The 25,873-nt window shown below is 37.7% G+C and overlaps 1 protein-coding gene across 3 annotated transcripts in view; it reads right to left on the reverse strand.

Annotated features, from left to right (window-relative positions):
* Window positions 1-223: 223 nt before the first annotated feature.
* Exoc2 (exocyst complex component 2) overlaps window positions 224-25,873 on the reverse strand; it is a 173,988-nt gene continuing 148,338 nt past the window's right edge. For all 3 annotated transcript variants that reach the window (XM_048348507.1, XM_048348510.1, XM_048348509.1), the window contains 5 exons: window positions 15,501-15,556; window positions 12,774-12,896; window positions 6,754-6,815; window positions 3,700-3,759; window positions 224-1,363 (listed from right to left, as the gene is read on the reverse strand). In XM_048348507.1, coding sequence (XP_048204464.1) covers window positions 1,270-1,363; window positions 3,700-3,759; window positions 6,754-6,815; window positions 12,774-12,896; window positions 15,501-15,556 — 395 coding nt within the window. In that variant the 3' untranslated portion in view covers window positions 224-1,269. The remainder of the gene's footprint in view (window positions 1,364-3,699; window positions 3,760-6,753; window positions 6,816-12,773; window positions 12,897-15,500; window positions 15,557-25,873) is intronic.

Below are 25,873 nucleotides of genomic sequence, written 5' to 3' on the forward strand. Positions count from 1 at the left end.
GTGAGTATAAGCACAAGTCCTGCATCCTCAGAAGTCACCATCACTCCACCATCACATCTCATCTGCTAAATGAACGCAGGAGTTGGCCTAGCCTGTGAGATTGTCCTATGCTGTTATGAGGCTCAAATGAGGTAATATGGTACACAGGGTGAGCCGCCCCCCCCCCAATAGAATCAGTAGGAAACTTGACAAATGCTGTTTAACAATGACACAACAAATATAGTTTAATCCAAAACAGAAGTATTTATTTGGAGTGTTAAAATTAGACATACAAACAGTTATATAGCTAATGAAAATGTTAAAGATACTTAGGGAGTCGAGTTATATCTTATGGGGAAGACAAATTCTTGATTGGCTGAATGTGATATATCAGACATTAAAACAATATGAACATCCAGGATTGCAGTTTTGTAATTTAATTCATAGTTAGCTAGATACAATGGTTAATACACTTAGGGGAAACAGTATTATGCATACTGCTTAATGGCTTCATCAAACACATTTATAAAAGATTCATCAACTGATGGTGCCAAAGTAACATTCTTCCAGCTGTAGAGCAAGACACCTCAAAGCATAAGAAGTGGAGAGAAAGTAAGCTGCCAGAGGAGGAGCACCCAGCAACAGCAGGAATGCTAGCCGCCCCCGTGGGCCTTGCTTATGGTTTTAGGCCACTCTGAAGACTGTATCACTTTAGCAGGGCTTAGGAGTGTGACCCAGCCTCTGGCATCTACATTGTACACAGGTAACATGCAAGTCCTCCTTGGGGAGCCATAGTACAGACAAGTGACACATATCAAGAGTGAGTGAGAACAAAAAGCTACAATTGTACTTGGAAAAATGATAACAGAATCCAGAGCAAAAAACTCAGACACCTAAATGAAGCTTTCAGAATCCCTTCCTCTACTGGAAACTGAAGACATTCCATCCTAATAAATGAGATGCTTAAGGAACACTTTCAGTCATCATGTACCACTTCCATAATGTACTCCTTCAAGAAGTCCCTCCTGCAGCTCTCCCCATGGAGCACTCAGATAAGAGAAAAACCCTACTGGACTGGATTGAATGGCCCAAAACAACAACAACAAAAAGCTTGGATATTTCAAATAGGATCATTTTGGTTCAAATTAAACATATGCCAGTATTGCTACCAGTTTGGGTGGTGGAAGGATTGGAAATGGAGTGCTTTATTCACCAGTACCTTTAGGACACTTAGGAAGAGTGAAGCCTTATACTTGCTATCTTTCTGAACTGTTCTCCTTTTGCAGGTATTTATGTTTTCATCATGGTAGAAGACGCAGCTTGGAAGCAGGTGAGTTGCAAGTGCATGCTGCTCTTAAACTTGTTCAGCAGCTCTTCCAGTAGCCTGCAGGGCAGAGACATTGTTTTATGGCCTGGCAGGGAAAGTGCCCTAGCAACTAAGCCAACAGGCAGGGAGCTGGCTGCTCAGCATTGCCTTCTGCCTGCTGCTTTCGAATGAAGCTGAAAACGTCAATATCTATGGGTTCTTAGCTCAATAAAACAGATATCAAAGATGCTGGTAAAAAGGAATTTCTTCCAGGTGCCAGTGGCTCACACCTATAATCTTAGCTACTCAGAAGGTTGAGATCTGAGGATCACAGTTCAAAGCCAGCCTGGGCATGAGACTCTTACCTCCAATTAATCACAGAAAAAGTGAAAGGAGCTCAAGGAAAGCACCTAGGCCCAGAGTTCAAGCCCCAGGATTGACAAAAAAAAAAAGAAAAGGAATTTCTTAGTATACAAATCTATGTCTATATTTTATTATTTTTTTGCCAGTCCTGGGGACTGAACTCAGGGTCTGCGCACTGTCCCTGGCTTCTTTTTGCTCAAGGCTAGCACTCTACCACTTGAGCCACAGTGCCACTTCTGGCTTTTTCCATATATGTGGTGTTGAAGAATCGAACCCAGGGCTTCATGTATACGAGGCAAACACTCTACCACTAGGCTGTATTCCCAGCCCCTATGTCTATATTTTAAATTTCCTTCTTGTCTTCTTCCTTTATATTGAGACCTTCCAAAAATGGGAGTATACTTGGGCTTATTCTTTTAACAGTTTATTCTGAAACACTAGTGAGTATTAAACTTCATTGTGTGTGTGCATGTGAGTGTGTGTGTATGTGTGTGTGTGCAGTGCCATACTAGGGCTTGAACTCTTGTTCAGCTTTTTTTCTCAGCTTATACTCTACCACTTGGGCCACACTTTCAGCCTGGGTTTTTATTGGTTAATTGGAGATGAGGGTCTCATGTACTTTTCTGCCTGCCTGGGATGGCTTTGAGTCACAATCCTTAGATCTCACTCTTGAGTAGCTAGGGTTACTGGTGTAAGCCACAGGTACTCACTCTTTGGCCAGTTCTGTGGATGCTGACAAACACATACAGAATAAAACAGCTCCACACCAGAAGACAGGATACTCCACCCCCTGAAATGTGGTCTGCTCCTCCTTCTCCTGATCCCAGTCCTCTCAGTACCATTGGTTACTTCCTCTCATGAGTCATCCTCAGGACCTCTCTGATCTGTGGGTTCCCACAACATTCGCCTCTTCTAGGGCAGGGAGCTGAGGGCTATGGTTTTCCCACAGTACTCTTAAGCACTTATATGTGGATGGATTAATCACATGCAAGTGTGGGAAGACTTCAGATATGCTTGATGGAGAAGCAAAAAGCAGCAGGGTTTCTACAACCACAGCTGAGGCCAGACTGGGCCTTTAATTTGCTTGGTCTCAATTTTCTCTCAGGTCAAAATTTCTTGTTACATGAACAGTCAAATTTTAATGTAGGTTGAAATTAAGTGTAAATGCAGGGTGAGATAATTAGTATGGCAGTAGTGAAGAGTATACAGGCTTATCTGTGCAAAATGATTCTTTCTTAATACTTCATATTTTGCCAAGGAAAAAATGTACATCACTGGGCTAGTTAAAACAATCACTGAGACCTGTTCTTTTTATGTGACCTACTAAAATATAGAAGCCAGATTTTTTTAAAAGTATCATCCCTCCTTAAACAGAAGTCACTGCTACTTTTATTTTATTTATTTTTTATTTCTACTGTAGGAGTGATATACACTGGACTTATGGTTACATAAGTCAGGTAATGAGTACATTTCTGAGTACATTTCATTTTGAACATGTCACTTCTTCCCTCCTTTTCTCCTAGTTTTTTTCCCTTCTGTCCTTCTGCCCCCTCAAGTTGTACAGTTCATTTTCAACATGGTATCTAGTGAGTATCACTGCCGCGTTTGTTCACGTTTTGCCCCACCATTCTTGTGCTCCTCCTTACTTTCTCCTAACAGATGAACAAGACAAAGGTACCAAAATTAAAACAAAAAAATTCTCATTTCCATTTCTTGGAGTTCATTTTGATAACCATCATTTTATATGTCTGTGTGATCTTCTCCTAAGAATATCCTCCTTTGGCCTCACTGTGTGAATGTTTAGAGTCCTGTTTTATTTATCATGTCCAGGTATAATTTTTTTGTCTTTTACCATCCGTTGTATTTACTTGTAGATTTATAGGCACATTCTAATTACTATAAATGAGGTTAAAGTCAAATTTGGAAAATATTATATTGAGAAGCCAGACACATTGCTACTTTTAAAATTCTTTTTAAGGAAAAAATAAAAAGAAAACAAAACCTTATTCAACCCACCTAGTTGGCTTCTGAGGGCAGCACTAAGCACTTACTTTTTATCTGCTCCGCTTGCGAGCTGAGGCAGGGCTTCCAAAGCCTGCTTAAAACTAGACCTAGAAGACAAAAAGTGGTGACATTCAGGCCAGCTGTTCCCAGCTTATAATTACTAATGAGGATCACTAAAACAATTATAAAGCACATTTTAAATAGAAAGAAACAATATAAGCCAATTTATCAAATAGTAATCTGAGAAAAAGTAAAAGTGAAAAACAGCAAAAAAGTAAAAGTAAAAGTAAGGCTATGGTAAGGCAGACAGCCTTTGAAAGTTAGGACCAGACAGAATCAGATAGGAAGTGAAATGTGACTTGAATGAAAGGATGTTACTGGGAAAGAGGTGTGTTTGTGTAAATGTGTTTAATTCTTTTTTTTTCTTTTTTTTTTTAAAAAAAAACACATAGAAAAAGCAACTGGCAGGAGAGGAAGGAAACTAAATAGGAATGGGTATCTACACATAGGAATGTATATAGCAGAATAAATACAGTATAATATTCTAGTCTTATTATGGTATTGTATTCTTACATATAAGGATGCTTATAGTGTTGACACAAATAAAGTCTCATTTATAGAAAGATTTTTTTTTGTTTTTATTTTATTTTTTGCCAGTCCTGGGGCTTGGACTCATGGTCTGAGCACTGTCCCTGGCTTCTTTTTGCTCAAGGCTAGCACTCTACCACTTGAGCCACAGCGCCACTTCTGGCTTTTTCTGTTCATGTGGTGCTGAGGAACTGAACCCAGGGCTTCGTCCATGCAAGGCGAGCACTCTACCACTAAGCCACATTCCCAGCCCCGATAGAAAGATGTTTTTGCAATAATCTACTATGGTCTTTTGGGATTTAACTATTATATTTAAAATTCCTAGGAAATGAGATTTCATTTCTTTGTATAAAAGAAGTAAAAGCAAAGAATTCAAAGACCAAGAGGAGCTGTGGGTCAAGCGGGAGAGCACTAGCCTTGTGTACAAAGAGGCTCAGATGGTGTCCAGGTCCTGAGTTCAAGCCCCACACTGACCAAAAACAAAAACAAAAACAAAACCCCAAACCCCAAAGACCACTTCTTTTTTTATGTGATTCACTTTAGTACATAGTATCAGAAAAATTATGGAACCAAATGAAAAACACATTAGGAGAGACTATTTGATAATAACTCATCCTGTTTACTATAGAGAAGTTTTGAATTTTCTTTCTTTTTTTTTCTGTCAGTTGTGGGGCTTGAACTCAAAGCTTCAGTATGGTCCCTGAGCTCTTTTGCTCAAGGTTAGTGCTCTAACACTTGGAGCTACAGCACCACTTCCTAGTTTTCTGGTGGTTAACTGGAGCTAAGAGTGTCAAAGATTTTCCTGCCCAGGCTGGCTTTTAACCATAATCCTCAGATCTTAGCCTCCTGAGTAGCTAGGATTATAGGTGTGACAACTAAGATGTCTATACTGTAAAAACACCATATCAATCTAGTAGGAAATGAAATTTTGAACAATATTTTTTTATCTAGGGGCTGATATAATAGAATAAAGTAAAAAGAATGTAAAGTGTCAACAGTTGTGAAAATGGGCACAGGTGTATTTTGGTTGTCTCTGCGAGAGGCAGGGAATGTGTGGGGACCAGGGCATGTGGAATACTTGGTTGCTTTCCATATGCCGTCAGTTCTCCTAGGTTTTAAGGTGGGGGAATACTACCAATAGCTCTAACACTACTTTGTTATAAAGCTTTTCTTTTTTTCTTATTTATTGTCAGAGTGATGTACAGAGAGGTTACAGTTTCATATATTAGGCCTTGGGTGTTATAAAGCTTTTCTTGATTAATCAGAAGAAATATGATGCTACATTGTTCTTTATGTTCATTATGACAAGAGTGGCAATGAAGTTGAAGACCAAGATTCTAAACTTATGGTTTTAGAGGGTGACTTGACATGTTTTGTTATTTAATCTCCTTAAAATTGCTTTGGTTAGTCCATCTCTAATCTGAGAGTCTGAATTTGGTATGCTTCAAAACCTGAAACTATTTGAACATAATATGATATCACAAGTGGAAAGTTCCATACCAAACACAAAATTAAGATGTGGATGAAACATGAAGAAATTTTACATACACACGGGCTCCTTCTCCTAAACATATCATCATGTATTACAAATACTCAAAAAAAAAACCAAAACAAAACCCAACAAAACACCGTGAAATCCAACAGACATTTGGATAAAGGATACAATCTGAATTGTCTTCCTTTTACAGCTGAGGGACTCAGGCTTCATGAGGGAAACAGGTACGTATACCAAGAAGCTGTGAACAGGGGCTTCCTGTCCCCTGCATGGCTTGAAAAGGTATGTATAAATGAGAAATGTGGAAGCCATGTGGAAATGGTTTCTTGTAAGCCATGAGAAATAGGAATGACAAACATAGTTCATTTATGAAGAAAATATTTTAAGAAGTATTTAAAGAATAATAATGATGGTAAGAATGATGATATAAACCATGTTACCAAGTGCTAGAAATGATGAAATATACTGCAGGGTGTCCTATTTGTAAGTATACAAGTGCTTGCTTCTCAGGCACACTAACAATATAACCCAGTATTTTCTGGGAGATACGGTAAATGTGGTAAACAATTTTATACAGGCAAATAGTAATTCTATTTCACTTCACCTACTGATATTTCAATGATAGGAAATCCTGACTTTCATTCAAAACAGCTAAAATTATCAGCAAATTTCCACTACTAAATTTTGAAGAGAAACCACAAGGTTTCCTTTCATTCTGATATTTACAACATTTGAACTACCCTTCTAGTTTGCTATGAACAAACTACCACTCAATTCTTTTTGTCTTTCTTTTTTTAAAGGAAATACATAATACTCCCACATTATTTAGAAGACTAAGGTTAATAGTGAATAAAAACAAGAAGTAACCTTGAGAGTCCTTGCTTATTGTAAACTTGTGTAAACTATCAACTTTATCACAAGACAAATTTATGAGCATCTGTTCCGGTTTCTTACCTTTACAATACAGTAAAAAAAGCATTTTCCTAGAATACTCAGACCAGGAGTATATGGTACTTACTTGCTTTCAGGTGTCAGGTAAATGGCCACTGTGTCCCTCAGAGCGCAGATTTCAAGTCTCGCCTGAAGACCAGAAAAGAGGTATCAAAGAAAAATGTGAAAATGTGTCCATTATCAAATGTACACAAGGACAGAGTGGAGCACTTTCTAGCTTAATAGTTATAGAATGGGGTGGGCACATACCACCCTGGTTGGAATAGACTTTCAAACAAGAGTTCAATGATATCAGCTATGAGAAAATCTCCCTTTACTCAAAATTAACTTGTAGTCAAGTAAGACTATATATAGCAGAGACTACAAATATTACTATGAGAAGGACAAATGGTATAATGCTTTCCCAACAATCTGTATTTACTATGTAACTAGTAATTTGCCTTTTTAATTTCATTTAAATTTTTAATCTTGCTCGAGGAGAAAGGAGACACTTAAGTATATATAGCATATATATACTATAAAGTATATAGTACTATACTATATAGTATATATACTATACTATATATAGTATATATATAGTATAGTATATATACTATATATACTATATAGTATATACTATAAAGTATATAGTATATATATACTATATATTATACATATAGTATATATATAGCACATATACTATATAGTATATATAGTATATTATATATAGTATATATAGTATAGTATATGTATGTATATAGTATATATAGTATATACACACTATATATCATATATATACGCTATATAGTATATATATAGTATATATATAGTATATATATAGTATAGTATATACTATATACATACATATACACACATATACATGCATATATTGCACAGAATATTATTTATATAAAAGAATATAGCACAATACACCCTTGATATCCATGGGTTAAAAGGAGACCAACACTGAAGAAAAACTGCAAATGTTCAGGATGTTCAAAGTTCAGTACTGAATAAATGTTTCATTAACGTTATTTTCCCAATGATGTCACCCAACTTCCACTAAAGACATGATTTCTTTCAACAAATCTTAAAATATTACTTTATCATTTAAGTTAACCAACCTTTACATTGCTTTTGGAGTACAATTTGCTTTTCAGGAGACAGATTTTCACAAAACTCAGGGTTGGGAAGCACTTAGAATTTAAGCACAACTAAAGATAACATGGGATTGACTAAGATCTTCTCCACTTCAACTGAGTAACAAACACAAGGGGAACACAGGAATTAAAATTTTTTGTTTTTGAAATTTCTTTTGATTTTTTTGACCACGCATGGTCGAAACCACATGTAATAAATCTATAAATAAAGCATGCTTGTGGTACTAGTACAAGGCATAACATGGTGGAATTTGGAAGTACCACACCAAGTACCACACCAAGACCACAAAAGACCAGATTTGTATGGTTCTATTTACATTAAAACTTCAGAATAGATAAGTCACAGAGTTAACAGCCAGCTGTTGGTTGTAGTGGGAAGTGGTTGAAAGGAAATGGCAGATGTGAATGCTAATGGGGTTGGGGTTCTTTTTAGGTGGATAGGATGTTTCTAAAGATTGATTATAGTAATGACTGGGCAATTTTGTGGATATAGTAAACACCACTGAATTGTGTACTTCGTATACTGCAGTAAAAAGTGTGAAGTACATGTCATAAATTTTCATTAAAAAAACAAATCTAAAACTTCCTTTCCATGTGAGTTGAAGGAATGTGACTAGCTAGGCACAGGTAGCTCATGCTTGTAATCCCAGCTACATATAAGGCTGACATCTGCGGATCATGGTTTGAAGGTAGCCCAGGTAGAAAAGTTCATGAAACTCTTTTATCTCTAATCATCAAAAAGCTGGAAATGGAGGCATGGCTCATGTAACAGCATCAGCCTTGAGTGAAAGAACTAAGAGAGAGAGTGCCCAGGCCTTGAGTTCAAGCTCTAGTCCTGGTACCAAATGAATAAAAGAATGAATTTTAAAAAAAGAAAGAAATGTGACCTGACATCCAGAAGAGCAACATATGGTTAAGATCTGCACCCATTTACTGTATTCCCTGACATGGGTACCTGTGGTAAGAGTAATGGGCTGGAGAGTACTTACACAAATTGCCCTATTCTTTTTTTTGTAGGGCTTGAGCTCTGGGTCTGGGTGCTGTCCCTGAACTCTTCTGCTTAAGGGTAGCACTCTACCACTTGAACCACAGCTCCACTTGCGGTTTTCTGGTGGTTAAATGGAAATAAGTGTCTCATGGACTTTCCTGCCCAGGCTGGTTTTGAACTGCTATCCTCAGGCTAAACTATCCTATTCTTAGGAGCACATGAACATAAGAAACTGACCAAAAGGCACAACTAGTTTTTTATATATCAGTTAATTAGAAATTATATAAACAATCTAGATAAAGTTGATTTGTATCAGTTTATTCAGGGACCTTCAGTTTTGAAAGCAGGTGCTTGGCTTCAGTTTTACAATTTAGAAACCTAAAATAATTTATAATTTGAAAGTTATTTATGATAATTTCAGTTTCTGTTGTATATGTTCTTGTAAAGGTAAAAACTCATATAACAGGAGAATACCAAACAGAAAAATAAGGTAAAACTTTTAGTTGAATATTTTGGAAGGCAGATTAAATAGCTATAAAACTAATCTTCATATGAATTAATTTTATTCAATCAGTGCTAAGGTATCTCAAGTAAACTATGAATTTTGCCAATTATAAAATAGTTTACATATAAACTGTAAGTCAGCAAATGTCAAACTAAAAGAGCAGCTAAAATCACTAAATGCCCTGGCCTTCCCCACTCCATGTGCTCTCAGAAAGTTCTGGAGACTGGCACTTTGGTAAGTGACAAATATGAACCGGTAGACACTCTCAGATACCTGTGCTAGAGAAGGGGGTTCTAACAGTCATTATCAACAGGAACAGGTCAAAGTAGGAGTTCAGACTCAAACAAACATTTTCAAAACAGTCCCCAAGGGGGTTCCGAATATTGCAGACTTCAGTTTAGACAGTATTAAAAACACTCCTGATATTGTACAACAAGTAGACTCTACTTTAAGTCTGTATCTCTTCCCAATCTCTGCCTACTAGGTCTAAGGGATTTAGCCTAATAGGTAAATGAGTTGCAGTGGTAATGCAAAAAGAGTGTGAATGGCCAAGGTTGCTATAGCAACCTCCTTTTCATTTAGCTTCACTATTACAAAATGTATACTACTCATCTTCAGTGATGAGACCATCAGAATAATTACAACCTTTCAACTTAATATATAACATCAAAGTGTTGATAAGTTTAAAAAATTTGCTGGCAAATGGAAATGTAGCTTAAGTTTTTGTAACAGATTTCCTTCTAACTAAATAACAATGCTCCCTATTCCTTTTCTTTTCCAATGTTTTACTATGAAAAATTTCCAACATATTGACTTTGAATAATTTGACAGTAAATACTCATAGGCTTCATGATTAATATTCACTTGAACTTGTCACATAACTATCACCATTCTGTCACGCAGTGTTTTGGTATTAGAAAATTTCAGCCTACATATTAACTAGAGTAGACTATGTGCCAGTTGTGCCTTTTCTTTTGGCAGTAGTGGCTTCACTCCTGCTAGGTAAGGGAACCTACCACTTGAGCCATAGCCCCAGTACTTTTGCTTTTCTTTGTTTTCATATAGTATGTCACTGCCTAGGAGAGCCTCTAAATGATTCTTTTACCTCTATCTCCTATAGCTGGGATATTTGTCTTGGTTTTGAGAAGGTTCTTGCTAACTTTGTCCTTGTCCTAGCCTCAAATCACAAACCTCTTATCTCTGCCTCCCAAGCAGCTGGGATTACAAGTGGGTGCCACTATGGTTGGCCTTAGTTTTTTTCTTTTTCTTTAGCAGTTACATTTCACACAACTGCCACGTCTCAAGGTCTGCTATGAGTGCTTTAGCCAGTGCACCATACCTATGTGGTGGAAACCCATATCAAGATATGGAACTTCTTTATACACTTTCTAGTTAACACCAGGCACCTAAAAGGAACTACTATTTTATGTTTGCTACCAGAGTAGTTGCTCATACTAGAAGTTGCATGCATGAATTTACACAGCACATGTACATTTTGTGAAAAGCTTCCTTCATGTGGTATGAAGTTCCCAAGATCCATCCATATCCTCATTAGTTTGTCCTATTTAATAGCGAAGAACATTTGCTTAGATGACTATATGGCAGTTTATTTTATTTATGGATAATTGGAGGGTTTGCAGTTTGGGCTATTTTGAATAAAGACTGCCTTAGTATTCTTATAAATCGTTTTCTTCCTTCCCTTGCTCTTCCTTTCCCCCTCTCTCCTTCCCTTTCTTCCTTTTTGCCAGTCTTGGGGTGAGGCCCCAAGACTCAGGGCCTGGGCATTGTCCCTGGTTTCTTTGTGCTCAAGGCTAATACTCTACCTCTTCAGCCACAGCCCCACTTCTGGCGTTTTCTGTTTATGTACTGCTAAGGAATCGAACCCAGGGCTTCATGCATGCTATTCTACTACTAAGCCACATTCCCAGCCCTTTGTTTTGAATTTTTATAAAAATTTTATTTAAGGCTGCAAGTGTTATCTGGGGAAGGTGGGCAGCCAGAGTCCTGGGCAATTCTTTCAATCACTGTGGTAAAGCCTCCAACCACATTAAAAAAAAAAAAAGTTTTTAAGTAAGGAAATTAGTACATATCTTGTTGAACACTGTTACCCTCTCTCTCATTTTCTCCCATTTTACCTCCCCCCTCAGGTTGTAATGTTCATTTTCAACATCGTAACCTGTGAGTATTGCTGTTGCACTGGTTCACCATTTGTCCTTTGTCTCACCATTTGGTGATTTCCCTTCCCTTTCCCCAATCAGGTAAACATATATACAAGGCATAGGGTACCAAAATTAAAAACAGTGATGACTTGGGATAAACCAAAAGAAAAAAAAAGAAGGAAAACAAATAATTTCATACAGTACATTAAAAACACAAACCCAAACAAAAAACCTCTTGTTTTCATATCTTGGAGTTCATTTTGCTTAGCATCATTTTATGTGGTCATATGTACATTACTGTGAGCTTCTGTTAGGTCTATCCTAGACATATACTAATTATTACTAATGAGGGAAACCATGAAGCCTGTGTTTCCTTGGGGCTGGCTTACTATACTCAATGTGATTTTTTCCCAAGTCTTTCCACTTCCTTTGGAATGGGGCAGTGTCCTTTCTGATGGAAGCATAGAATTCCATTATGTATACATATCACATTTTCTTGATCCATTCATCTACTGAAGGGCAACTGGTGGTTCCATATTTTAGCTATGACAAATAATGGTGTGATGAACATGGTTGTACTGGTAGGTTTAGTATTGCCTTGTTTGTGACAGTTTGGGTAAATGTCTAGGAGTGGGATTGCTGGGTCATAGGGGAGCTCTATGTTTATTCTTATGAGGAACCTCTATATTGCTTTCCAGAGTGCCAACCCCCTCATTTTTTAATACATAATCCCAATGTTCCTTGTATACAGAAAGCTCACAGGAAGGAAGTTGCTCTTTCATTTGCCTATACACCTAGGTTCTTACCAGTTCACTTTACATGTGTACTAAGAATCAACTGGTCTAAAAAGTTTTATTATAATACATAATTTAAGTAACTAGGATATAGTCTAGTGGAATATGAGTACAACGAGACAGCTATTGGTGTTTTAAATGTACATTCCATTCAAAGCTCTGGCGAGATTTACTGAAGTCATTACAAATTTCCTATGTGTGTGGGAAGACTGGGAAATTTCCTGTGAAATTGAATATAGTAGTACATTAGAACATTAAAAAATCACAATGTTATCGAAAGAATCTGCATTTAGATAATTTTTAAAAGACTATGGTTTTACTTTACTTTTAAGTCTGGAATAGAAATGCTAGAACATTGTGGGTATGGCTCACACAAGAAATATGATATATGTCTGCCCTAAAAACAAAAACTAGTCTGTACTTTGTTAAATAATAGATAAAATACACTCACATATTTTAAATAAAAATAAAAATCTGGCACAGATTTGAATAATTTTGCCACCTGTAATGCTCCATTTTTGCTGAAGGATGAGACACACTGCATCAGTCGACTCAGCTCTTCAGAAACTGCTTCCACCACCTTAGACAGGACCCGTGGCACCAATTCTTTGGAAATAGTGAACACCTGATGCAAGGTTTAAAATAAAAAGAAACAGTTTATTATGGGGATTTAAGAAAAATCATACCTGAACTTTAAGTTTCCTTGAATTTATTAAAAACAAGTAACATAGTATGAGGGACAAGGTAACAAACAGTACAAGAAATGTATCCAAAGCCTAATGTATGATACTGTAACCTCTCTGTACATCAGTTTGATAATAAAAATTTGAAAAAAAAGCAACATAAAAGAAACTTGTATGTAGATTTTTCTCAGTCATGTTTTAAAAAGACCAAAGTTATGAATGAAAGAAAAACATATATATGTATATATTTCAATTATATTAACTGATTAGTGACAAAACTTTCTTTAAAAGCACATTAAAATACAATTCTGAAAGATACTGTTGATGTTGACAAAGTGAACATTGTTTTGAAGATTTCCTCATATTATCCTCTCAAAGGAAATATAGTTTCTAATGAAGAGATTAGAAAAATATATTCCAGATAGTTATTTTGCCACAATTAAGAAAAATACTGAGTTGGTGAGGGCAAAATGGTACATACTGGACATCCAAGATACTTAGGAACTTGGAGCAAGGGGATTAGCTGAGCCCTAGAGCTTGAAGCTAGCCTGACCAACAAAGTGAGACTTTGTCTCTTAAAAACAACAACAAAAAACTTGTGTCAGACTGTCCTTAGAATATGACAAAGCCCTTCACATTGAGACTGCTACTCTGTACTGGAAAAGGTCTCTAGTTTCATGCTATACTAAATACAATATTTCCATTTATTTATTTGACACAAAACATTATTTTCAAGCTTTAACATTTAACACTTTCAAATTAAGAGATAGTATACATGGAGACTTACCAAAACATTTTACTCTCCTGATTTATAACCTATAGTATACATGGAGACTTACCAAAACATTTTACTCTCCTGATTTATAACCTAAAGTAAATGATACTTTCTTTTTAGCTTTTGCTTTTTTCCCCGCTTTGGAGTGCATCACTAGCATTAACTAAATCTTACTATCAACCCCAACATAACTGGATTGTTCAAAAAATTTCTGGCAATTTAAGACCATATGGCAAACATTAAGAGTACAATGATACTTTTAGTCATTGAGCTAAACTAAAAGGGACTTGAAAGCCAGATATTTATAAATAATCTCAGGTTACTGACAATGGCCATAAGCTAATCTGTCTTAATGCTAATCAACAAAGCTACTGCCCAAATGCAGCAGAAATGTTCCACCACTGATTATTTCAAGTATGCTCTGATTTTAACAATACCAGCATTTTTATAGTCCTGATAAAAGCCACAATTAAAGAATATTCCTAATTATAAAGAGGTCTATGGAGATAAATGACATAAAACCATTTTATAAAGAAATTTATTTCCTTTTTACTAAGAAATGTAAATTTCAGCATATTAAATATAGTTGTGCTCGAATCATTTCAACTTAGGAAATAGGTGGCAATTTTTTACTATCTTTGGTCACTCTGCTCTTTAGCTTATCTGTCTATGCTTTTTCAGTTTACCACTATGGTCTCAGTGTCCCTGGATGGAAGAGCAGGATAAGCCTAGAGGTCCCTATCTGGAACATAAGCTGAAGAGGTATTTAGGCAAAAATAGTAATTACTTAATGATGACAGCTTCGTTCTGCCCTATTTTATCTGGCTTCCCATCAATCTGTGGGTTAAGTGTTGGCAAAGCAATGTAATGGACTTAAATCACTGGGTGAAAATGGGTCATCATTGTGGTGAGAGTGGTTGGTAGCTGTGGTACCCATAATGGCAGCTTAATGTTCCCAAGAAGAGTCATCTTCCCAGGATGTTCAGTAAAGATGTTAGCATGAAGCTTCAGTTGATAATGCTTCAGGGAGAACAAATCTATGCAGAAACCGGATGTAGCAACATCAACAAGTTCCTAAGCCAATACTACTGATAGGAAATTATGCATTTACTTCTTTTTATTTCAGCTGCCCTGAAAGCTTCTCTTTCCAATAAGTTTCTACCTTTTCTGGAATCCCCACAGTAATACTCAACAGGAAAGAGACACCAAAGCTTATTTGTATCCTGGCTAAAAATGGGTAATAAAATTTCCAAGATAAAAATTTACATTCTTCAGAGGAAAAACCTCCTTCCATTCTATTTTCTTAGTACATTCCACATATTATTGAATTTAATTATCAGAACAAGAAAAAAAAACCCATGTACAGTGTCTAATGAGAATCACTGCTGCATCTGTTAACACTTTGTCCCACCATTTCTGTGTCCACCTCCCCAGTTACCCTCTCAAAGACAGATATGTGAACAAACCAGACCAAAAAAATCAAAATGCTGAAAATGAACTATACAACTACATGGGAATGGGAGGGAAAAATTGGGAGAGAGCAAGGAAAGGGGTGACATTGTTCAAAAAGAAATGTACTCTTTATCTGACTTATGTAACTGTAACCCATCTGTACATCACCTTTATAATAACAATAAAAATGCATGGAGAAAAAAGAAAAAAAAACTTGTCAGTTCTGAAGCAGGGGACAGTAATCAACTTTGTCTTTTTTCCTCCCTTTTTTTCTTTTTTAGTTATCCATTTTTCTTAGGAACATCTAATAACAGCTTACCTCTGCGTGCACAGCAATTATATTCACTAAAGCTTCTTTTAAGTAATTTCTGACACCTGAAATGGAGATGGGGGAAGAAAAAGGTATTTAGTGAGAGAAGAGCCAGCCTCTCCTGCTGGCATCAGCACAGGCTGTGCTGAGCCTCAAGATGTCCTGAGTGGGGAGAAGCAGAAAGCAGCAGCAGCAGCAGCATCTGCTTCCTTCTGAGAATCAAATGGTTGAAAGACTGAGGAATTTTCTTTCACTTTTTCATTTCTATCCTTATATGCTGACTGTAAACTACTGGTCACATATGCATGAAGATACAGAAAAGCATTTTTGATTTTATTCTTAAGGTTAGTTGACTAATTGCAGACAAACTCAATGAACAGGATGATTTTTAACAATACTTTGTAAAATATACATTAGATGGGCTGGGAATGTGGCTTAGTGGTATAGTGCTTGCCTGGCATGCACCAAGTCCTGGGTTCGATTCTTCAGCACCATATAAACAGAAAAAGCTAGAAGTGAAGCTTTGGCTTAAGAGGTAGAGTGCTAGCCTTGAGCAAAACGAAGCCAGGGACAGTGTTCATGCCCTGAGTCCAAGTCCCAGGACTGGCAATATATATATATATTATCATAGCCTATTACTTCCAAAGGTAAAAGCCAAGTTATTATGTAGAATGACAATTTTTTTTTTTTTTTGGCCAGTCCTGAGCCTTGGACTCAGGGCCTGAGCACTGTCCCTGGCTTCTTCCCGCTCAAGGCTAGCACTCTGCCACTTGAGCCACAGCGCCGCTTCTGGCCGTTTTCTGTATATGTGGTGCTGGGGAATCGAACCTAGGGCCTCATGTATCCGAGGCAGGCACTCTTGCCACTAGGCTATATCCCCAGCCCTAGAATGACAATTTTTGATCCAAAGGTATCACTGTGAAGAAAAATCTCTCAGAAACACACGCTGATTTGATTCTGTAAAGCAAGTTAAACATTGTACAAAATAAAATATTCTAGATTATAGCTCCAGAAGCAATGAGCATGCCTTCACTCAAGAGCACCCAGAAGATGCATGGAAACTGGGTCTGAGGCCACACTTTCCAAGCAAACCCAGTTTCAACACCTACAAGCTGTGAATTTGGGAAAGAAGGCCTGAGGTTTGGTCATCTTCTCTGTCAAATAGTTGTAACAATGGTTACATTGCAGAGGATGAAAGGAGCAATCAATGCTTGCCTCCTTTTGATCTGTGAATACCAGGGCTCCATTAGTGTTCTATCACCAATATTTCGCATGGAAAATTTTTTAAAATGCTATTTTTGCAAAAAATGCCTTTATTTGCAACAACTGAGAAAATGTGACACTGCAAAACCATGGATACTTGCATAAATACACTATTATTATTATTATTTTTTGGCCAGTCCTGTGGCTTGGACTCAGAGCCTGAGCACTGTCCCTGGCTTCTTTTTGCTCAAGGCTAGCACTCTGCCACTTGAGCCACAGCGCCCCTTCTGGCCATTTTCTGTATATGTGGTGCTGGGGAATTGAACCCAGGGCCTCATGTATACGAGGCAAGCACTCTTGCCACTAGGCCATATCCCCAGCCCCGCATAAATACACTATTAAGCATAGACTTCTCTTAGAGTGTTGCCTCTCCTCTTGCTTAGTTAGGAAAACTTGAGAACAGACCATGAAATATAATCAAGTTTTTGAATGGGTATCTTCAGAGTCTAAATATACAACTGGCTTTGGATTCTGCCACATACGACAATATATAAGTAAGTATACTCTGTTTCTTCTGAGGGGGTAATTATATCTTTGGACATTTATAATAATGGTCATTGGAACTTGAAAATTCTGAGTGAAGAGTTATAAATATAAGACAGATATGAACTGTCCTTTCTGAGAAAAGAGAAACTGCAAGGGAATAAGCCTTATTTGGGAGGACAGAAGAACATAAGGGGCCTATATAATATGCTATAAGTGAAAGTAAAACTAATTAGGAGACCAGAGCAGCTTTCTTCATGTTAGATGAGTTACCCTAGAGAGGTTCCCCGAACTAGTTTCCTGCTGCTGTACAGCTCATGGGTGTGTCCTCTGGCCGGACAGTCTGATCACTGCCTCAGGTCTAGGGTCTTTTACCTGCAATTCTATGGAAGGTCAGTTCATGTACATTCCCTAAAACATCAGCATTAAGCCCGTAACTAAAACCAAACAACTATTCAACATATAAAGGTCAAAAACTGACCTCTCAGTGGAATACAATAGCTCAAAAGCTATGGATGTATGTTCATATAAGACTACTGTCGACATATTGTCTAATGTTCGACATTACACTTAAAGCCCTAGGCGAATTTTCTTGGGCGTAGGCCATGTGGCTACTCTATATGTTCTTGGTACATTGTGTATTGTATATATGTCTACCTGACCTAAGGAAGGGAAAGAAAAACAGGGTGTAAGATATCACAAGAAATGTACACACTGCCCTACTATGAAACTGTACCTTTTTTGCACAACACCTTGTCAAAAAAAGTTTTTTAAATTAATAAATAAATTACAAAAAAATTGACAGAAGGAAAAAAAAGAAATATTAAGAGGACTAAGAAATAAATTGTCTCATTTAAAAAAAAAAGAAAGTAGAAAATACAATAGCCTCCACCCTAAGGAAATTAGGGTCCCATCAATTGCTACTATAAGGACAAAAGTCAGGAGAGTTTGGGTTCTTACAGTGTTGTAGCAATGGTGACTGGAAATGTAAGGGTAGTTTTTAATTTTTTAAACTTTTCTATATAAATGAAGAACGGGGCCAGAGTGCTGACTAAAAAGCTGAAAAATGAGACTTAGAACTCAGCAAGATAGTGTCACATGCTCAGTGGCAGACTGCTATGAACTTAACTCCCACTCTGACTCTGACAGAAAAAAAAATCATTTCCTGGCAAGAATCATTAGACTAATTATTACTGATAAAACACACATTAAAAGAGATTCATCTAAGTTAGTCAACACAATTTTAGGGATGTGATTGTGAATAGTAATAATAAAAGCAAGAATAGTTTTGACCAGCCTTTGACAAAATACAACATCCATACCTATTAAAAGCTTTGGAGAGAACAGGAATAGATGGAACATTCCTCAAAACAATAAAAGCCATATACAACAGACCAACTGCTAATATCATATTAAATGGAGAGAAACTTAAATCATTCCCCCTAAACTCAGGAACAAGACAAGGATGCCCACTCTCCCCACTTCTGTTTAACATAGTGCTGGAATCCCTAGCCATAGCAATAAGGCAAGAGGAGGACATCAAAGGGATCCACATCGGCAAGGAAGAAATCAAGTTATCCCTATTCGCAGACGACATGATCTTATATCTGAAGGACCCAAAAAACTCAGTGCAGGAGGTATCACAATACCAGACTTCAAGCTCTACTACAAGGCCATCATAACAAAAACAGCATGGTATTGGTATAAAAACAGATCGGAAGACCAATGGATTAGAACTGAAGACCCAGAAATAAAACCGCACTCTTACAGACAACTGATATTCGACAAAGGAGCTAGAGACATACAATGGAAGAAACATAGGCTCTTCCACTACTGGTGCTGGGAGAACTGGGCAGCCATATGCAGAAAACTCAAAGTAGACCCAAGCCTATCACCATGCACCAAGATCAACTCAAAATGGATCAAGGACCTCAATATCAGACCTGAATCCTTGAAACTACTGAAGGACAGAGTAGGAAAGACACTAGAACTTATAGGCACAGGAAGGAACTTCCTGAATAGAGTCCCAGGGGCACAACAAATAGGGGAAAGACTCGACAAATGGGACTACTACAAATTAAAAAGTTTCTGCACAGCTAAGGACATAGCCACCAAAATAGAAAGACAGCCAACGTTATGGTGTTGGGGGCTGCCCTTCCCCCAGCCCTGAGACAATGGGAGGGAGCCCCTCCCACCTTCCGGCCTCAACCGGAAGAGAAGCCCCCCCGCCCCTTGGGGGGCGAGCGCGTGTGTGCCACCATGATGGTTGCCTGGCCCAGAAAGGAAGTTCCAGGATCACTTGAGTGACAGCACAGTCAGCCAATCAGGCAGTTACCCCAAGTCCTTCCCCTTCCACCTTTGTCACTGTAATAAATTTCTCTGCCCCGCCCTCTGGGGGCTGAGACACATCCCACCATAGCAGCGTGTCCCTGATGCCTTCTTTTCCACCTCGGCTCCTGGTAACATGTGAGGGGACTGGGGGGAGGGGAGGCTTCAGCAACCTTTCCTCAACTTAGCTCAAGTCCATGAGAGTACGCCTTTGGCCTTCTGCCGGCGGAAGGCAAGGCCGAGTGCTCTTTCATAGATTTTGGGGTTCAGCCATTCTCCCCGGGAGATCGGGGAGAAAGGGATCGTTCAGATCCCAACAATATGGGAAAGGATATTTACCAGCACAGCAACAGACAAAGGCCTGATATCGGTCATCTACAGAGAACTCAAAAAACTAAGCCCCTCCAAGCCCAATAAACCTATTAGGAAATGGGCAAAAGAGCTAAAGAGAGACTTCACAAGAGAAGATATAAAAATGGCAAAGAAACACATGAGGAAATGCTCAACATCCCTGTTAGTAAAGGAAATGCAAATAAAAACAACCCTGAGATACCACCTCACCCCAGTTAGAATGGCCTATACTCTGAACTCAGGCAACAACAAATGCTGGAGGGGGTGCGGGGAAAGAGGAACCCTTCTCCATTGTTGGTGGGAGTGCAAATTAGTACAACCACTTTGGAGAACAGTATGGAGGTTTCTCAAAAAGCTCAATATAGACCTACCCTATGACCCAGCCATACCACTCCTAGGCATCTATCCTAAACAGCAAAACCCAAGATATCAAAAGGACATTTGTACTTCCATGTTTATCGCGGCACAATTCACAATAGCCAAAATATGGAAACAACCCAGATGCCCCTCCACAGAGGAATGGATCCAAAAAATATGGTACTTATACACAATGGAATACTACATAGCAATTAGGAATGGCGAAATATTGTTATTCGCAGGGAAATGGTCAGAACTCGAACAAATAATGTTGAGCGAGACAAGCCTAGAACACAGAAAACAAAGGGGCATGATCTCCCTGATATATGACTGTTAACAAAGGGAGACGGAGAGAGAGTAGAGACCAAGTCTGTGAATACTATATATGTTCTTGATACATTGTATATTGTATATATGTCTACCTGACCTAGAGAAGGGATAGAAAAACAGGACGTAAGATATCACAAGAAATGTACACACTGTCCTACTATGTAACTGTACCCTTTTTGCACAACACCTTGTAAAAAAATTTGTGTTCAATTAATAAACAAATAAAAAAAATAAAATAAACTACTCCAGGATGCTCCTATAAAAAAATAGTTTTGACCAGAAGAACCATATTTCTAACAATAACATTGAAAAAAAAGTTTACTATTTTGGGCTGACCACAGGTTTTACATGGGTAATATGTAAGAAGCATGGTGATATGGATGAAGAAAATTTTATTATTTCTTTGAGATTTCACCTCTATGAGGAAAAAACAAAATGAAAGAACTGCTCTTCAAAAATTCTACCCACAGGGCTGGGAATGTGGCTTAGTGGTAGAGTGCTGGTCTAGCATGCATGAAGCCCTGGACTTAATTCCTTAGTACCACATAAACAGAGAAAGTGAGAAGTGCTGCTGTGGCTCAAGAAGTAGAGTGCTAGCCTTAAGCAAAAGAGGCTCAGGGACAGTGGCCAGGCTCCGAGTTCAAGCCCCAGAACTTGAAAAAAAAAATTCAATCCATAAAACAACAAGAAACTACTTCAAGGGATAAGTAATAATATCAGAGAATAGGAAGGGAAAACCATGTGGTCCCCAGGATGGACAGACACAGGAATCCTACTTTAACTGTGTCAGGCAATAAAGGTCACAAAGACTGTGAAATTGACCTCTGAAAAAGGGTCCTTTGACTTGAAGTAGAGCTTAGGAAAGCATTGTTGTAACCTCCAAAAGCAATTATCAGTTCAAGTTATGATTAAATAGCTATCCATAGGCATGGGCCATCCCAGTGTAACCTCAGCACTTAGGAGGCTGAGGCAGGAGGGGCTCAAGTTCGAGGTCAACATGACCAGTATGGCAAAACATTCTCTCAAATAAAAAAAGGGTAAAATGTAAAAATCAATCACTGGTTGTTCCTTTCCAGAAGGTATACATTGTGCCAAACACAGCCTTTTTATAAATCTACCTACTCAAGTGATGTTATTTTCCTTCTAACGGAGTGACTAACAGTTCTCATTAAGTCAGTTAATGTAAATTTACTAGATCCCATGACATGCTAGACACCATTAGCTAACTGCCAGAGGCATTAGGTCCAGCAAGCAAAACATATTAGATGTCCTCAATATGCTTAATTATTAAAAGTTTGACCAAAATTTACTGGTAGTAGTATGTGTATCTACATTGCACACTGCAAATATATACAAGAGGCTATATAAAAAGGTTTTATATGGTACCCCCCCAAATCCTTTGTATTTCAATTTAACATAATTTCTAAAATGTTTAGTTGCTTTCTGTTTTGTGAAGTTCTTACCTGGCTAAAGAATCACATTGGGATAGGGCATGCAGAGAGTCAAAACTAATGGCTAATGACCAGGCTGTGTCTGTTTGGGAAACCAGGAAGAATTCTATAATGTCCCAGTTAAAAATTTGAAACCTCTCTCTTCCCTCCATTTATAGCCAGGAAGTAGCCTAACTAACTGTATCTACATCCCACTCCTTACTGTCCCCGCCCCCCCCCCCCCCCCACAGTCCAGAATGTACTCAGAGCCAGTGAGACTTTCAGATGTAGTCGGAAGCCTGAAAGCATAATCTTTTGGGTTTGTCTGATGAATTTTCTTTTTTAAAATTCTCAAGATCTGAGAACTCTTTAAAAAACTTAAAGAAGCTCATGGTCATGCTAGTGGTCACCCGCTTGGCTTCCTCTTCACGGTACTCACACAGCAGCCAACAGTGCTGGAAAGGTGATGATGTGCTTTTCTAACTGGGCAAAGAAAAAGTACAGCTGGATATCTGTAGCCACAGTTTCCTTATCCACAGAGGCAGTCAACAGCAGATGGAAAACATTTGGAAAAGAGTCTGAGCATGTGCAGACATTTTTCTCATCATCACTCCCTACAGAATACAGTATAACAATTATCTTACAAAGCATATGAGGCACTGTATCTATGAGACACTATAAAAACCCTAGTGATGATTTACAGTACATGGAAGGACCGTATCTTTGTATATGGGACTTAAAACATTTTGGATCTTGGTTTCTGTGTAAAAACCACAACCAATAAAGGGATTCCAACATAAAGAATTGGATGAGAGACCCGACTGGAGCCGAGGATTATGATGCTGGGTCTCACCTACAGACTCAGGGGTTCTGACTGACCTTGCAGTCTCATCTTTTAATGGAAAGGTAGAATGAAGAAAGACAGGAAAACTGAGGAAGATGTCACCAGAAAAGGGAACTAGAGCTGCCACAAAGATGTACATGCCTCTGCTAGGAGAGATATAGTTACTGCCTCAGGGTGTGAGGCAGAATGAAGTATAGATGAGTTTCATGAACCACTTGGCTGTGAGACCTGGGCTAGGACCAAAATCCAACTTGTAGTCATGACACTATTTTCAAAGGGTCTGTAAAAAACGGAGTGGACTATACTGTAGTGAAATGTCTGTGGTATATATTAGTTATCTTTCATTGCATTTTATTCTAATTTTAGAATTTTAATTTTATTCTAATTTTAGCTGTCCCTGAGCTCTTTTACTCAAGGCTAACATTCTACCACTTTGAGCCACAGCAGCACTTCTGATTCTCTGTTAGTTAATTGGAGATAAGAGTCTCATGGACTTTCCTGCCTGAGCTGGCTTTGAACTGTGATCCTCAGATCTCAGCCTCCTGAGTTGCTACAATTACAGGAGTGAGTCACCAGTGCCAGGCCAAGATGATATTTTTTAAAGGCAAGGGTACATCACCCAGATTTGGGGCTGCTTACTGGCTTTGGACACTGGTTTCCTCCCAGTATCCCACAAGCTATCTGTGGCTCACCTCCTCTTGGAGTGCTGGTTCCTCTCTTCCACTCTAGTAGCTGCACATTTATCTGTGTAACTGAGTACCTGATTTACCTGAGTAACTCTCACCTCCTCTATTGGGATCCACACATAATTTTCCTTACATTTTTAAACCCCAAAGTCATGACAATGGATATATTCATGAATGAAAGAGTAAAAGAAGGTAACTATGTCTGTCTTATATACCACTAAGTTCTTAGGACTGAACCATCTAATTGAATGAATGAGGAATGGATACTTTAAAGAGAAGCTTAACTATATGTCAGATTCTATAAAGTCCAGTCAAGTGACAAGTGAGCCAGTCACTCCTCTGTGGTGTGAAAAGGAAGTATTTTCTAACAAAGCATCTGTTACCTCTCACCAACTGTAGGAAAACAGGAGTCCTTCTGAGGGTATGTGCTAAGATCCATTTGAAAAATGCAATTTGAATAAAGTAACTATAAGCAGAGAAGAATGTTGCTAAGGTTAAATCTATTTGCTCTTCAAATAAACTTTATATTTCTAGCTATGTTCCTAAACAGCTAGTTATAAATAATATACCATTAAAGTGTTTGCTGAATGCTATGTGCTAGATATTTAGAAAGATGCAGATATATAATACAGTGAACACATTTAACATGTTAGAAAAACTGGGTTCTAGTTTATACTCAAGGAGTAGGAGAGTATAAAATGCCAAATATAGGGGGTAGACACCATTAGGGAACCAACTATCCATCTGAATGGCATGCACAGAAAAAAACTGACTTGCTTCTTGGAATTGTGAAAATTTGCCAAATTATTATGATGTAGTAATAAGTATGGCTTTTAGAAAGGTTACCCATAGCTTAAACCCCCACAACTTTCCATGTTATTGAAGTGAGGGAATGGGAAACAGTGTCTAAGCACTTATAATATATATAACTTCTCTACTGTCTGAATATGTAATTAGAATGTGTCATGATATTTGACCAAAAAAGTGCCCCCACCCACACAGCATCAACCTAGACTATCACTTAGAAATTAATCTAGTAGCCTTGTGTGGAAATTACCTATGGAGACAACAAAGCTCATCTCTACTTTGAGTAAGGACGTGATGAATGCTGTGTGCACAGTGAGCTTCCTGTAAATCAGTATTACAACTTAACATTTTCAACAAGAAGGAGCCTGTTTTCCTACATCAATATAGAAAAGCAGTTTGCTCAGTTTTTTTTTCTTTTAATCAAGTAGGGAAGTCACATGAATTTGAAAAGATGCATCATTAACACTATTTACTGAGTGTCTATTATTTATGGTGGATACTGCACTGTTACAGGTGCTGAGGATATGGTAATAGCTACAGGGACATATCTGCAGATCCATTCCTCACAGGGCTTACATTTGTGTGGTAACACACCAGGCTTAATACCATCCAGAACCATCTTGCAATTGGGAGAGAAGAACCCTGAGTTGACCCAAAACCGTATAAAAAAAGTGACTGCATAATATAAAATTGTTTGGGTGAACAAAGAGAGGGCTTCTACTTCATGACAAAATTTAGCACCACTAGTGAAAAAGTGGTGCCAGTACTTGTTGAAAGGATTTCAGTATTCTGCATGTGTCTATCTCATGGGAATAGTTTTTAGTAATAACTTTCGCATTATGGACAATAAGTATACAGCTGTTTACTGGAATGATGGTCTGGATTTAAATCACAACTTGGAAAAGTCAATTAACTTGAGCTTCAGGTTTTCTTTAATGTATGGAAAATGCTTTGTAAAATGCTTTACACAAAACATGTTGTATACACAAATTTGATTTTTCTTATTAATAATTTGGACAAACTGCTAAGCAGATTGCTATGGTGAAGTGTCCAAATTAATTAACAGAATGTTAAACATTTTTGATTAATCAAGGCTTTGTTCTTAGTTCTTTATTTTGAATTAAAAAATGTCTTCAGAAATGAAAAAAGACAAGAACAGTTTACACAGTACTAAATAAAAAGTTCAATCAACTCTTCTTTTACTCTTACCACCAGAAGTAATTATAGTCTAGAGTATATTCTTTCAGATCTTATACTATTAATGTAATGTTTTTCTAAAAAATAAAGCTATATAACACATTCTCTTCTTAATTATTTTAGTAAAAGACAGTCCTTATATTTTAGAGCAGTGTTAGTTTCTCAGTAAAGCTAATCAGAAGATACAGATAGGTATACCATTAACTCTCTGCTACTATGCAACACAGCCTCTTAACCATTATCTTCTCCCAACCATTACCTTCAGTGATACTTCATGGTCACCAAAGATCACTATCGTAACTGGAT

Source organism: Perognathus longimembris, chromosome 6 (genome assembly GCF_023159225.1).
Source record: "Perognathus longimembris pacificus isolate PPM17 chromosome 6, ASM2315922v1, whole genome shotgun sequence".
Classification (NCBI taxonomy): Eukaryota; Metazoa; Chordata; class Mammalia; order Rodentia; family Heteromyidae; genus Perognathus; species Perognathus longimembris.